Consider the following 16,171-nt stretch of genomic DNA (forward strand, 5'->3'; position numbering starts at 1 on the left):
TCATTGTTACATCGTCAAGATAGTCTCTTTGGCGTCTTCGGCGGCGGAAGATCTTCGTCATTTCAATGAACAGCAACTGCACCTCCATTGGCTGGCAGGCCAGCCCCAGGCTGGGCCAGTGTATGGTCAGCACTGCGGCAACAGCTTGTGCCCTGGTGACAGCAAATGGGACGGTCATTGGGGGTTTTACTGAGTGATGGCAAGGTAGTCGACAATATGGTGAGGCCATTCCCCTTGCTGTTGGCACGGCGCGTTTACAGCAAACCCTTGTAGATTTAAGTTGTGGTATGAGCATAGGCGGTAGATGTGACCGACTTCTCTGCAGTGATAGCAGAACGGGCAGTGGTCTGGAGTGCTCCATACGTCTTGTCTTCTTTGAGTAGTTGCGCTGGGTGACAGATGGGCAAGCTGGCAGCGGCGGACGACGGAATTGCAGCATTACTGGGCCCTGGCACGGGTGTGGGTGCGGAGGGGTAGTTTGACGACGGGTGATTGCAGAATAGGTCATTGCTTCTGGCTGGGGCTTCAGCAACTTCGGCTGCACCTCAGGAACTCTGAATGAGCGCTGGATCTCCTCTCGGACGATGTCAGCAATAGAGGCTATTTGAGGTTGCATGGAAGGCAAAATCCTGCACAGTTATTCACGTACAATGGTCTCTCAGATGGTCTGATGGTCTCTCAGAGCTCGCTGAAGCCTAGTGCTTGGATCTCGCTTTTCAGCGAAAGTGCTTGACTGTTGTATTGTCGGTTGTGCATTTCCAGGGTCTTTTCGATGGCAGTGGCTTCTGATAAAAATTCTGTGACAATCTGTGATGGGTTTCGAATTAGTCCGGTAAACAGGTCTTGCTTTATTCCCCGCATGAGGAAACAAACTTTCTTCTCCTCGGACATATTCGGGTTGGCGTGACGGAACAAACGGGCCAGTTCCTCAATGTAGATTGCAACGTTTTCATTTAGCAGTTGCATTTGGGTTTCTAGCAGAGCTTCTGCCTTTTCCTTATGCACGACGCTTGCAACAGTCTGCAGAAAGCCATTGTGGATTAGATCCCATGTTGGCAGGGCCGACTCCCGGTTCTCAGAACTGAGGTGAAACAGCGCGAAAAAGACGAGGACACAAGGAAACAAATACCACATACAAGCGCTGTATGTGGTATGTGATTCTCAATCCTGACCGCATCCTGACACCGTCTTCTAAGGTGAAGTACACATGCCACAGCTTGTTGTCGGGGTTCGAATTGTTGAAAGCAGTAACCTTTTTCATATGTTTTCAGCCAGTTTTCCGGGTCTTCAAACGATGATCTTCCGAAGGTCAGTGGCTCCCTGGACCGTTTGCAGAACGATGGGGGACAATCCGGGCTGCCATTGGAGTTGTCTTAGCCACACTCTTCTTGGTCGTCTCAAGTGCACGTCCATGCTACAGGAGCAGGTGTATTAGCCTGTCGCTTGCTTGATGGACTGGGATGACATTGTGCCCTTTCCTTATGCACAACGCTTGCAAAAGTCTGCAGAAAGCCATTGCGGATTAGATCCCATGTTGGCAGGGTCGACTCCTGGTTCTCAATCCTGACTACATCCTGACACCGTCTTCTAAGGTGAAGTACACATGCCACAGCTTGTTGTCGGAGTTCCAGTTGTTGAAAGCAGTAACCCCTTTCATATGTTTTCAGCCAGTTTTCCGGGTCTTCAAGTGATGATCTTCCAAAGGTCGGTGGCTCCCTGGACTGTTTTCGGACAAGGGGGGACACCAGGGCTGCCATTGGAGTTGTTGTAGCCACACCCTTCTTGGTCGTCTCAGGTGCAAGTCCGTGCTACAGGAGCAGGTGTACTAGCCTGTTGCTTGCTTGATGAACTGGGACGACATAGGTGTTGTCTTCGCAGTCTGCGCTTGGATCACGGCTTGTCGGAGGTGTTCAGTACATGAACGAAAAACACTCCTACAAGATGACACGTGATAGCAACGGTCAAAAACAGAGTAACAAAACTGTGAATGGCAAAACTAACCCTTTATTGGGCGAATCTGTGCCCAGAAAAACAGGCCACTCCAAGCACAACGAACACAGTCGGCAATAAATCGAAAATCTGATCTGCTGGTCAAGCGCATTGGCTTTTATAGATGAATCATCGAAGTATCCAGAGTAATCGCTGATGCCCGTGCACCTTCTAGAAAGTACTACACAATTCGCGTCACGCATACAATCAGATTACACAAGCTTCGGTGACAATAGATAGAACCAACGATAACATTAAAGTAAGTTCCAATCAAGCAGGCGCATCTTGAGCTGAGCAGTCTCCGAGAAAAGGATAAAAATGTGCTTGTGTAAATTTGTTCTAAAAAAAAACATGTGAGAAAAATATGTATTAACCAGGAAAACATACGATTAGAAGTAACTAAATGATTTGAGCCTCAGCCGTAGTTGACATCTATGTAATGTGAAGCATTGTGTGAATCCTTGCTGCATGAGGCACAAGACACCAATGCCTGTCAAGCTGGCGGGGTTTCGAGGGCCCGAGACACATTTTGCTGTTTTCCATAGAGCAGCATTTTCAGCTGGCAATGGAAAACAAATGGAATCAGGCTGGTGGGCAACATTGGATGCCACAGGAGCAAAACGTGATGCTCAGATCACACCACCTGCAGCAGGGAACGGTGGTGTGTTTGGGTTATTGCCTCAAAAGTGTGCAGTACACTTCAAACGGCACTACGCCCCGTACGCTGTAAAACAGATAGGTGAAGATGCATACCACAATAGGGTTGACGCCGATGTGCATGCCAGAATGTTCACTTGAGACAGGTGGGCAAGTACTACGGGGAAGCTGATATCATCATCATCATCAGCCTGGTTACGCCCACTGCAGGGCAAAGGCCTCTCCCATACTTCTCCATGTACTAATTGTGGCCATGTCGTCCCTGCAAACTTCTTAATCTCATCCGCCCACCTAACTTTCTGCCGCCCCCTGCTACGCTTCCCTTCCCTTGGAATCTAGTCCGTACCCTTAATGACCATCTGTTATCTTCCCTCCTCATTACATGTCCTGCCCATGCCCATTTCTCTTTCTTGATTTCAACTAAGATGTCATTAACTCGCGTTTGTTCCCTCACCCAATCAGCTTTTTTCTTATCCCTTAACGTTAGACTCATCATTCTTCTTTCCATAGCTCGTTGCGTTGCCCTCAATTTAAGCAGAACCCTTTTCGTAAGCCTCCAGGTTTCTGCCCCGTACGTCAGTACTGGTAAGACACAGCTATTATACAATTTTCCCTTGAGGGAGAATGGCAACCTGCTGTTCATGATCTGAGAATGCCTGCCAAACGCACCCCGGCCCATTCTTATTATTCTGATTGTTTCAGTCTCATGATCCGGATCCGCGGTCACTAGCTGTCCTAAGTACATGTATTCGCTTACCACTTCCAGTGCCTCGCTACCTATCGTAAACTGCTGTTCTCTTCCGAGACTGTTAAACATTACTTTAGTTTTCTGCAGATTAATTTTTAGACCCACCCTTGTGCTTTGCCTCTCCATGTCAGTGAGCATGCATTGCTATTGGTCCCCTGAGTTACTAAGCAAGGCCAAAAAAATCGTGGATAACACAGGATAACCAAGGATAACAAAGGGCAAATTACTTGTACTGACTAACTGAAATAACCAAATTATAAATTAATGGAATTGAAAGTAATGAAAAAACAACTTGCCGCAGGTGGGGAATGATCCCACGTCCTTCGCATTCGGTTCTATAGTGAAAGAGTGTTATGTAATCGAGTTACGCCCAACCTAAGTGAGCATAAGCGATTATTCTAGAATGTGCAGTGATAAACGCATAAATAAAGGGCAGACTTGCCTTGCGAGTTCAGATTCTACAAGCGTGCTTACTTCTATCAGTCTGCTTTGCACACTGCTAGCCTTTCTTGGCACAAGGTCACCGAATAAGAAATTCAGTTCTGAACTGGCACGTTTGAAAATGTTTAATTTCTGGCCACCCAAAAGAAGCCCTCTGGTGTGAAATACTACGCACTTGACATTCAGGTCTCCCAGCATTTGCAGCAGGCTCTCCGTGCGCTGCTCATAACGATGCTTCAGCTGGCGGTACTTGCGGCGCAATGTCTCTGAGCCAGCCGAAGGATGCCGCCGAGCTGCCTCTTCCTCAGGGAACGACTCGGTTGAGTCGTCCGACTCGCCACTTACAGCCTGGCTCTCAGGCAGCCCTGCATACACCTCATTGTGACCCCACCACAAACACTCAGCGTACACAAATTAGGCTGCAAACAAAATTGTAACTACTTTCCACTGTGAAACCTAAACTGAATAAAGTAGAGTAAGTATTGTGGGATAGCTGATGAAATGTTATTTAAGAAATTAAAGTCACCCAAGAAGCATGAGGCAGGCTACCATGACAACTATGTTTACAGCTGCGCTAGAGTTTGCATGCTCAAACTGAGCCATGACATTAAAGTATTTTCCTTTTTCCAAGCATCAAGATGGTAAATGGTAACAATAAAGTATTAGAATATGATATGGCAAAGTGCACACTGTTAAATCCAAGCAAATAGCTTAGTAAAAACATACCGTATTTATTCGCGTATAACCCGCACCAAAATGTGAAAAAACGCGTTTAAAAAGTGGGGGTGCGGGTTATCTGCGAATTTTTTCCTTGGGAGGGGGGGGGGGGGGGGGGGGGTCGGCTTCACCGCAATGTGCGGCGGCCTCCCCGTGTAGTCCGCCATCCCCATCGTCATCGACGCTTGTCAAGCCGATGAAGGGCCAACGAAAGGCCAGCATTGTTGAGCCTCGCGTTAGGCGCTGTTTAGTGTACTTACCCCAGTTTGCACTGTTTGCCTGCTTTGTTTTGGCATCATGAGTGCGACTCGACGGCAGTGTTTCACAGCGAAAGAGAAGCTAAAGATTATAGCCGCTGCCGAAGAAATCGGCAACAGAGCTGCTGCAAGACAGCATGACGTCGACGAGTCGTGCATTCGCGACTGGAGGAAGAAAAAAGAGAGTCTCGAAGCAACGAACCGGGACAGGCGAGCGTTTCGGGGTCCGAAGACTGGCGCGTACCCCCACCTCGAGACGCAGCTTGCGAAGTTCATTGAGGAGCAGAGAAGTCGTGGCCACGCTGTTTCGACTGAGATGGCGCAAATGGAAGCCCTGAAGTTGGCCCGGGAATTGAACATTCCACGTGAGTTTCGTGCAAGCCGTGGATGGCTTCAGCGCTTCATGCGAAGACATGGATTTTCTATGCGGCGGCGAACAACCATGTGCCAGCGGCTTCCTGAAGCCTACGAGGAAAAGTTGTTGAACTTTCAACGATATGTGATCGCACTTCGGAAGGAGCACAGCTATTTGCTGTCTCAGGTGGGAAATGCTGATCAAACACCTGTGTACTTTGAGATGCCGATGGACACGACCATGGAAAAAAAGGGCTCCAAATCAGTCAGCGTGCTGACCGGCGGAAATGCCAAGCTGCGCTGCACAGTCATGCTATGCGCTTTGGCTGACGGCACGAAACTGCGCCCGTATGTCATTTTCAAACGCAAGACGCTACCTAGCATTCCACTGCCCCCAGGAATCGTTGTGCGTGTGGAAGAAAATTCGTGGATGAACAGTGGCCTAGTCGGTGACTGGCTTCGAGTAATCTGGGAGCGAAGACCAGGTGCCTTGCTGGCACGCCGGTCGATGCTCGTACTAGATTCCTTCAGAGGCCACTGCACTGATGCGGTGAAGGCTCGCCTTGCCGAGACCAGCACCGACCTCGTCATAATACCTGGCGGCATGACGTCCATGCTACAGCCACTCGACGTGTGCCTGAACAAGCCGTTCAAGGCACACGTGAAGCGGCTGTATGCCCAGTGGATGGCAGACGGCATTTACGCCCTCACACCGACGGGACGCGTGCGAAGGCCTGATATTCCATTGCTGTGCCAGTGGATCGTGGATGCGTGGAAAGCGATACCGGCCGATTTGGTGCGGAAAAGCTTTAAAAAATGTGCGATCAGTAATAGTTTGGATGGTTCCGAGGACGACTACGTCTTTGAGAGTGGCGATGAAGCCTCGGATGGCAGTAGTGAGAGCGGCGACGATTAAGAATCGGATAACCAGTGACGTGGTGGCGGTCGTTTGAATAAATGTTCTGAAAACGAAATGATCACTGAGTGTGAGTTGCATCTTTCTAGCGCTCATTTTTTTTTTTCAGGTAAACGTGCGGGTTATACGCGAGTTTTTTTTTTTTTTTTTCCGCCGAGTTCAAAGTTAGGGGTGCGGGTTATACGCAGGGGCGGGTTATACGCGGGTAAATACGGTATATTGATTGTACTGTCAAAGCTCCCTGTAACAAAGTCACAACTGATAAGAAAAATACCTTCATTGTGTGCAATATTCATTGCATGCTCCTATCCTATCCAATAAGCCAGTGTATCGAGGTTCAATTGTATTAAGAACAGGAAAAACAAGCAATACAATAAAGGTGCACTTCTAATGGCAATCGCCTTTTTGATCTGATAGGATGAGAAAATTTCTTTTTTTAGTCGAAAGTGTTCCAGGCACTCACAGACAGCTCAGGCCTCAACAACCCGATGATGCACAAAATTCTGAGGACTATGGTTACACAAGAAAGCTGCGAGACTATTTTTATTTAATTATATGGAACAGCAACACATGAGGAGAACCCATGTTCCACCAATTACACTGGCAATTTACACTGTGTTACAAGCATTTAGAATGCGCTAATAACGAATTACAATGTGAAAAAGCTGCTCATTTCTTAAAACAATTGTTTAAGGTTTATTAGTCGTCACATAACGAATGCACAAAGAAATCTGCTTTTTCAAGAATGCACAAAGAAATCCGCTTTTTCAATGTCAAGCATGGCCTTCCAGTGCATGTAATGAACCGAAAGGCAGACCCAAGATTGTAACAACAGAATGCAGACCCAGAAGTTCAACGTGGAAGCGCTCATCGTGTCAGCAGTGAACTTCGCCTTTTGTTTTATCACAACCTGACATGAAGAATATGAAGATCAACACACTATGGAATGATGAGGTGACTATTGAAAAACCTGAGCAAGGTATGTGCTTGACGGAAAAACCCGACAAACGAAAGCCACCATGAGCAGAAGACGTGCCGCTGAAGTTCCCCGAGTTAATCTGCACGGGGCCATATTCCAAAGCCACAACCACAAGTGAGGTGCCGTTCTTGCTGCACGACAGCACAGTCATCAAAAAAAAGCCATACAGTCTCAGCCATGAAAAGAAAGTATGGCTAAGACAAGAACTTCAAGGAATGTTGGAAGCAGCGATCATTAGGCCATCAACATCCTGTTCTGCTTCCCCTATTACCATTGTACCAAAGGAAGATGGATCATTCCAACTGTGCACTGATTACCGAATGATAAACAAGCAGACCGATATTTTTCTATACTTGATGCCTAGGATAGATGACATCATTGACGAGACTGGAGGATGCAAATGGTTTTCACGTATAGACTTATGCAAGGGGTCCTGGCAAATACCACTGAAAGAAGAGACTAAGAAGTTTACGGCATTTGTCACACCATTCGACATCTACAAGTATAATCGGTTACCATTTGGCTGGAAGAATTCTGGGTTGTGGTTCCAGAAGATGATGAACGAAACACTGAGCAAATTCATTGGAAAATTTTGCAATGTATATGTGGATGATATCATTGTCTTCTCCAGGACAAGGCAAAGCCACAAGGTGTCAAGTACTTGAGGCACTAAGCACTGCATGACTTAAAACTAACGTGACAAAAAGTGAGTTTTTTTTGCAACAAGGTGGTTTTCCTCGGAAGGGTGTTTGATGGTGAAACGAAAAGCGCCAAGGAAGAGTGCGTTCAACACACCAAAAAATAGTGAAACCGTATGATGTTCATTCCCTCCGGGTGTTTTTGGGACTGGCGGGCCATTTCCGTGCATTCATAAGAGACTATTCTAGAAAAACCAAGTGCCTTACCGCATTGACCCAACAGGGCATGCCATTTATGTGGTCAAAAGAGTGTGAGAATAGCTACACTGAGCTGGTCCACATCATTTCATCGGACCCTGTATTAATGTCCCCCGACTTCAAGCTGCCCTTTGAGCTCTATACCGTCGCATCTTATTATGGAGTAAAGGCCATATTCTACCAGCGTGATGCTACAAAGCACTAAGGAAAAGATCTGAGGGTAGTAGGTTACTACTCTTCCACTTTTACGAAGACACAAGAAAATTATGCAACTAGGAAGCACTGGCGGTGACGTTAGCCTTGCGATATTTCAGAAGCTACTTGGAAGGCAACCACTTCAGGCTGTTCACAGGCAACCAGGCGCTGACGTACCTTTTAGAGTTATCGCAACCGAAGGGCAGAATAGCTCGATGGATTAGCGAAGTACAACAATTCAGTTTTGACATCATACATCGCCCGGGACAGAAAGATCAAGATGCCGATGCCCTATCTCGACTCCACGTGCCGCATGAAGCCCAAACTAGAAATATAAACCTGTTACAACTTTGGGAAGGCACGCAGGAAATGGAAATGAAGACTGGCAAAATTTACGTCCCGGAGACCAAAGTGCCAACATTCCTGAAGCTTTGCCACACTAGTCTAGAGTCAGGAGGACATGATGGATTCTGGAAGACATACCATAAAATAGCCCAGCGCTTCACTTGGAAAAACAAGAAATAAGACATCACAAATTATGTGAAAACTTGTCATCAGTGTCAGCTTGTTAACCCTTTCGCTGTCGGACGTTTCTGGCTGTGACGCACCCCCAGTGTCGGCTTGGTTTCAGGGAACGAGCATAACAGGGAATGAACATAGCAATTTATTTTTGATTATGATTGGTATACAAATAACATAGTCGATGCAATATGCACATTTCAGTGTTCTGCAGCTGTTGTTAGTAAACATCATCATCATCATCAGCCTGACTATAAAATCTTTTCAACATCCGAATCTGACGATGCGGAACCCTCTTCGTCTCAAGCGACTTTGTCCGAGTCCGAATCCGAGCTCGGCTCGTATTCTGAATCGGAATTCAGCCACCGCTCCCATGAGCAGACGAAGGTCCCGCGCGCCGAGCCATCCGAAAGTAACCGCACGCAGGGAGGATGCGCTTTCAGTCGCCCGCGCAACGGAGAGAAATGGGACGTTGCGTGATCAAGAAGACAGAGGGAGATGGAAAAAGGCTAAACAAAGTTCGAAGGGCTTTACGTTTACTGCTGCAAGTCGGAAGCGAGGGTGCGGCGAGAGAGCGAAAGCAGCAATCGAGTCACCCTTTTTGGAGAGGCAACGGCACGTGCGCCTGAACTTGACGCGCCGTAGCAGGCACACCAACAGAAGAAAAATAAAAACCTTCAAGCCAGTGGAGATTACAGAACAACCCTTGAACACATAACCACACGCGCGCGACACATGATCCAGCGAACGCGGAGCCACCGCGCCACTCAGCAAAGAGAAAGTGGGGAGTGGCAGTCGCACCGTACTCTTCAATACATGGGTTAACACAGGTCGGAGCGAATATACGAACTTGTAGAAAGAGTCAACAGATGGCGTGGCCAATCCAGGAGCGCCTGCTTTTGCGCTCAGGCGCGAAATTTTGAACGCACGATAGAGAACGTACCGGTACGTCAGTGACACCGTGGGGGGGAAGCGCGATGACGTACCGGTACGTCAGTGACAGCGAAAGGGTTAAAGCCAAGTGCAAGCCTAGAGGCAACAGAATAATCTTGCCAGAGTATTGCGATATCCCCTTCGAGGTTGTGCATCTTGATTTCGCTGAAATCAAAAAGAAAGGGGAGGGACTTAGGAGAACTCAAGCATTCCTTGTCGCCGTAGACGAGTGCACGGGTTTTGTAGCCGCCAAAGCTGGAAAGGAGGATGCAAACTGCATGATATCATTGCTGGAGTGAGAACTTTTCAAGAATGTCAGAGTCGTCACAGACAATGGCCCAGCCTTTAAAAGCGAAAAACTATGACTTTGGGCTGACAAAAGCAATATCGCCCTTCTATTCCCGGCACCTTACTATCCGGAAGTGAATTCCCTTGCAGAGTGAGTGATAAGGGACTTGAAAATGTACATACGATTATACCCTGAATTTAAAGGCGGCTGGAAATGCGCCTTGGAAGCCGCTGTTGCACATCACAACAGATCATATACAGCAGGCCTGGGATGCAGCCCCCATTTTGCCGCATTTGGAACGAGCTCATGGCTGCCAGCGGACCACGAATTGGGCTTAGTAAAACAAATTGACCTAAAGGAACACCCCAAGACTTCTCATCAGCAACAAAAATACAGAGTGACAGTGATAAGGAATTCTAATCGCAGACACTGCACAAACATGCCGGAGATTGAACCAGATGCGTGGATGCTGGTCCTCGGTGGATTCTGGGTGGGCTCGGTAACTGTGCTTCAGCGCAGACGACTAATACGCTGTATTTCGCCATGCAGGTGCATGGTTTCATCACCGGACTTCTTCTATTGCCCGCAATTCTGGCCTTCCCCCAAGCCACAACCACCCCAGAAATCCGGCCCAGCACGCCCGGTGCGGGCCCCTTGCCTGCTCCCGCCACGACCAATTCATCATGTAAAACAGCGCCATCACTACCTTTTTTGGATCCTCATTCACCATGGAACGCACCATCGTCAGCAACATCGTCCCCTACGTCAGCTATAAAGCTGGCCCTGTCGTCCCCCGCGCTCTGTGGGCTCGGTGGCTGTGCTTCAGCACAGACCACTAATCCACTGTATTTCGCCATGCAGGTCAGTAGAACATATCATTCTTTCAAGAAAAAAGCCAGCAACTACTTCCTAATACAGCTACCGAGCCCATGGTGCTGCGCTACAATTGTTATTGAATGTGTTCATGTCATACGGTCTTTGTTGCTTTTGTCGGGTGATATACAAGCTAACCCTGGCCCTCCCGGTATTGAAGACGTAATGTCTGAATTAGGAAAGCTAGCTTCTGGCCAGTCAGAACTTATTACCGAAGTACTAGACCTAAAAAGCAAGCTACTAGCAACAGACAAAACCCTATCAGACTTAAGTAAACACATGACATTTAGAAAGACATTACAAAGCCATTTCAACACTACGAACTGACCTTGACACCATAAGAATAGATACCACCCAAATGGCAGGTCAGATCGCACGCCTTGCTACACAGATGGATGATAACGAAAACAGGTCACGCAGTAATAATCTAATATATTATAACATCTCCGATTCTAACCCGAAAGAAACATTTGCAGAATCTGAAAAAATTGTCATCCGCCACTGCAATGAACACCTGAAATTCATCATTGATCCCAACCATATTGACCGTGCGCATTGCCTTGGACGCCATACAGAAGGCCATGCTTGGCCACTTATCGTAAAATTTAATCATTTCAAAACTAAAGAGTCTCTACTTTCTAATGGCCCTAAATTTAAGGGAAGCAATTTCAGCGTCTGAGAAGATTTCCCTCAGCCCATCAGAATTGCTCGTAAAAACCTTATCGCTTTCGCTAAATCGAAATCCACGTCCTATTCTATCCGCTTCAAAACATTACATATAGGTACCAAACGATACGTGTTTGACCATTCCACAGAATCTGTTAGAAAAATATCGTAGCAATTGCCCAGTCATCAACATGTGCCTTCCCACCCTTGGCCCGAACCCGATCAAACTTGTTCCTTTCCGCTATTTTCACTATATGGAGCTTCATCCTAAAACGTGACATTATTTCTAATCTGGTTTCGTCATCTTGCAGTAACCTTCTAACATTAATGGAAACATGGCTTACAGGAGACGTAACGAACAGCAAAGTGCTCGCTCACCTACCAAATTTTCAACTGTTCCGAAACGATCGCAGGGGCACGAGGGGGGGAAGGGTACTTGTCGCCGTAGACCAAAATATATCATGTACATCTGTTAACATTATGTCCGAACTTGAAATCCTATGGCTTAAATGCCATGCTGCACCCCATTCAATTTTACTTGGCGTTTGCTATAGGCCCCCTCATAGTACTCCAGACTTCTCTTTCAAACTGAATAACATCTTAAGTGAAATAACCACCAAACACCCCAACATGCATGTAATTCTATTTGGAGACTTTCATTTTCCTAATATCGATTGGTCAAGCCAGCCTGCACCAACGGCTACATCAAGGGAATCGAATGAGTTCCTTGTGGTATGCCTCAAGTGCTCACAGGACCAACCCGTGTCACTGTTAACTCCCAAAATATTCTAGACCTTGTCTTGACAAGTAATCCTGAGAGCGTGTCATCCATCGCGTATGTTACCGAAATCAGTGAGCATAGTCATTCATGTCGACTTCGTAATTAAACCCGTTTTGACCCTGACTGTTAAAAAGACTATTCGCTTGTATGAAAAGGGCAATTATGAAGCAATTTATCATGAACTGACGCAATTTTACCCCAGTTTTGCAAGTGCCTTTCCTTGTCATACCATAGGTGAAAATTGGCAAATTTTCAAAGAGAAACTAAACAATTTAGTTGGCAAATACATTCCCCAAATTTGCATTCATTCCAATTCAGCGCAACCCTGGTTCAATAAAGCACTGAAGCGATTAGAAAACAAGAAAAAACGTCTCTTTCGAGCAGCTAAGTCCCGTAACACCCCTGACGCATGGAAAAAATACAAAGCCGCTGAAACTGCCTATCTGGAAGCCATACATCATGCCAAACGCTCGTTCTTTTATTCTGATGTGCCGAACATGCTTAAGAACGACCCAAAAAAATTCTGCCAAGTCTTAAGCCTACAGGACACGCGAACTATTACCCTATCAAATGAATCAGGTGATTTCCTAACCGACGCTGAATTTCCTAACCGACACTTGTTTAACACAACCTTTGCGTCAGTTTTTACACAAGAAATTGAAATGTCATTTTCTATTCCTCATGCGAACTTTCAATGTACCATGCCACCAATTACATTTTTTCCATCCAGGAAGTGACGATAGAGAACGTATGTGTTTTCGGCTGTTCCACTTTTCTGTAGCTTTTTAATATTGTGTGTACACAGTGATCGCGTCATCCTTCGGGATGGCGGGCACACGTCCCGTGCAGCTTCCTGTCGACGCAGTTGACCCAGCTGCTGCTCGGCCGGTTGATGCCTTCTGTGCTACGGCCGTCACCGACGTGGAGCTTCCAGATTCAGCAGATGACTCCACAGTGACTGAGATGGATTCCGACAGTAGCAGCTTCACGCCTGTTAAATCGCGCCGCCTGAAAAGGAAGTTGCGCCGGACATCAACAGCTGGTGAGCCGACTACAAAGACTGTTGACAAACTTGGCGCGTTACGCCGGACATCAGCAGCGAGGGAGTTGCCTACAGAGAATGTTGACGCACCTGACGCACCTGGTTCTCTGTGGCTTTCGTAGCCACAACGGAGATGGCTAATTTGAATACCATCAACAGACAGCGGCTGTCCCAATTCTTCGACCAGCTGATTCCGGGACAAGTCCAAGAGGTCAGAATCAACGCTTGGAAGAATGTCCTTACGGTAGATGTGAAATCTCAGGCGTCCGTGGACAAACTGAAAGAAATTGGAGTGTTAGGCAGTATGCCGGTCCGCCCCTATCTCTCTCACGGAAAACAGACTTCTGCTGGAGTTATTACAGATGTAGACCCTGAAATAACGGACAGCGACCTGCGGACACTGCTCAATTCTACGGCCAGGATAGTCGACATTCATCGTTTCCGCCGATCACAGTGTGTTAAAGTAGTTTTTGAAGCCGACTCTATCCCATCCCACGTCAAGGTGGGCTATGTGCGGCATCCTGTCCGTCTGTATGTTCCCAAGCCTGTTCAATGCCACAAATGCAACAGGATTGGCCATGTGAGTGCTGTTTGCAGAAACAAAATATCCTGCCGTCGATGCGGCGGATCCCACCAGCATGACACTTGCAAGACGGAGACAGTCAAGTGCACCAACTGCTTCGGCGCTCATGAGGCGACGGCTAAAGACTGTCCTAGGATGAAGAACGAGAGGCTTATCCTGAAGAAGATGGTAAAAGACAACTCAAGTCACCAAGAAGCGGCCGCGTCTATTCGTCGCCGCAAACGTTGTTCCCGACGCCGACGCCCAGAGTCACACGTCACTAGTCACTAGTCACTAGTCACCAGCCGCCGTCACAGCAACTCTCAGCTCCGTTGCCTCAACGTCTTGAGCCGCAGAATGATAAGACGCCGCCTGCTGCAGCGCCCCATATTACTACGGTGGTTCAGAAAGATGCGGGTACATTATCCACCTTCTCTGATGTGGAATGGCCGGCTCTGTCATCCAAAGTCGTCGAACCAACGCGTCCATCATTCCGTGCCGTTCCAGCAGACAATAAGGACAAGCCGGAAGGCCAGCAGGTGAACGTTCTTCTGAAACAACTTTTACATTCCATGCGCACGCTGCTTTCAGGCCTCAAAACGCCAACAGCAAGGGTTGTTGTTCAGTTTTTGGATGCAATTAAGCCGCTCTTGGCGGCACTGCAGTAATTCATTATGGCGCTACCACACAACCCCTCCTCTGTGTCGATGCACATACATCGCAGTGTAGTGATGCAGTGGAATGCCCAAGGCCTGCGTGGTCGCCTAAGTGACTTCCAACAGCGCGTCTAGAAATACCGCTTCCCCGTGATTGTTATATGTGAGCCCAACATGCCTTCTGCTTTCCGCCTTTCTGGATATGTATTGCTGTGGTCTCGAGAAGCTGATGAAACCAGCAAGGTATTAGTGTGCATACACCGAGATATTCGACACTACCGCCATGTCCTCCAGCGCCATAACACGAACCACTACATTTGCTTGACGTTAACGCTTAAAGGACGGGTCTTCTCGATACTCGGCGGCTACATTCCACCCAGAGATCACATTGATTTCTCGTACCTGTCCTCAGCAATCCAGAGTTGCACAGCTCCCCATATTATTGTGGGCGACTTCAATGCTCATCACCTCCAATGGGGAAGTACAGTAATGAATAACCGAGGCAAAGCCTTGTCCGACTTTATGCACTCACAGGATTTCGTCAATATTAACGATGGCTCTCCTACGTTTCTGCGTGGCACGTCCTATAGTAGCTGCTTGAACCTGACGTTTGTTTCCTCACGACTACAGTCTTCTATTAGCTGGTTCAGTGATGTGGAAACACATGGCAGTGATCACATACCAACGTATATCTGCGTAAAGTGGTTCGCACCTACCACATCGTCTCATGTGCGGTGAACAGACTGGCCCACTTTTAAGACATTCGTGGAGAATTCCTGTGCGAATCTCGAGTCACCAACCCAAATAGAAGCCTTGATCACGTCCGCCCTCGGTGAGGCCACGCGGAACATATGTGCACCTACACCGGGGTCTCCTATCGACGTGGAATTCGAGAGGTTGCGCGCAGTCCGACGGCGCGCTGAAAGGAAATATAGAAGGACGAAATCCACGTACGATCTCGCCCTTTGTCGCCGAGCTCAACGACAAATAAAGCGTCATCTCGAGAAATTAGGAAGGAAGCGCTGGAGAAAGTTCTGCTCATCACTGGATCCTCGCAAGCCGCTGTCACGTATTTGGCATGTAGTCAGGAGCCTACGTTTTCCCCCACAAGAAAGGTACGTACCCTTTCCGTGCTCTGGCCCTTTACCAACACCGCAATGATGTAGAGGTAGCGGATGACTTCTGCAAAATGATTGTGGGCACAACTCAACCAGCCTCAATCCAATTCGAAGTTTTTGCGCCACCTTCCTCAAGTGACCACTACGACTTGCTCTTTACGATGCCCGAATTAGAGGCTGCTCTTGCGTCGTGTCGGCATTCATCTGCTCCTGGCCCTGACGAGATCTCGTACTCGTCTCTGTCTCACCTTGGCAGGGCTGGTCGCGCTGCACTGCTCAATTATTACAACGAAACATGGGTCTCCGGTATTGTTCCGCAGCAGTGGAAGATCAGCCGCCTGGTTGCTCTCTTGAAGCCTGGAAAGACACCTTATGAGCTTACCTCATACCGCCCAGTTGCATTAGCCAGCTGTGTTGGAAAAGTTATGGAACGAATGGTCCTGGCGAGGCTCGAATGGTTTCTGGAAAGAAATGATCTTTATCCGAACATGATGACCAGTTTTCGGCGGGGTCATTCTTTAATTGACAGCGTCATTGACCTCGTTACGACAGTGGAACATGAAAAACGTCAACGCCGACTCGT

General features: G+C 47.7%; 1 protein-coding gene and 1 pseudogene across 6 annotated transcripts in view; one reads left to right on the plus strand and one right to left on the minus strand.

Moving 5' to 3' along the window:
* LOC140219041 (uncharacterized) overlaps positions 1-16,171 on the plus strand; it is a 500,311-nt pseudogene that overhangs the window by 458,416 nt on the left and 25,724 nt on the right.
* LOC126523914 (uncharacterized) overlaps positions 1-16,171 on the minus strand; it is a 171,241-nt gene that overhangs the window by 81,266 nt on the left and 73,804 nt on the right. For all 6 annotated transcript variants that reach the window (XM_055066990.2, XM_055066988.1, XM_055066989.1 and 3 more), the window contains one exon: positions 4,011-4,200. In XM_055066990.2, the coding sequence (XP_054922965.1) occupies positions 4,011-4,200 (190 nt within the window). The remainder of the gene's footprint in view (positions 1-4,010; positions 4,201-16,171) is intronic.

This window comes from Dermacentor andersoni, chromosome 6 (assembly GCF_023375885.2).
Source record: "Dermacentor andersoni chromosome 6, qqDerAnde1_hic_scaffold, whole genome shotgun sequence".
Classification (NCBI taxonomy): Eukaryota; Metazoa; Arthropoda; class Arachnida; order Ixodida; family Ixodidae; genus Dermacentor; species Dermacentor andersoni.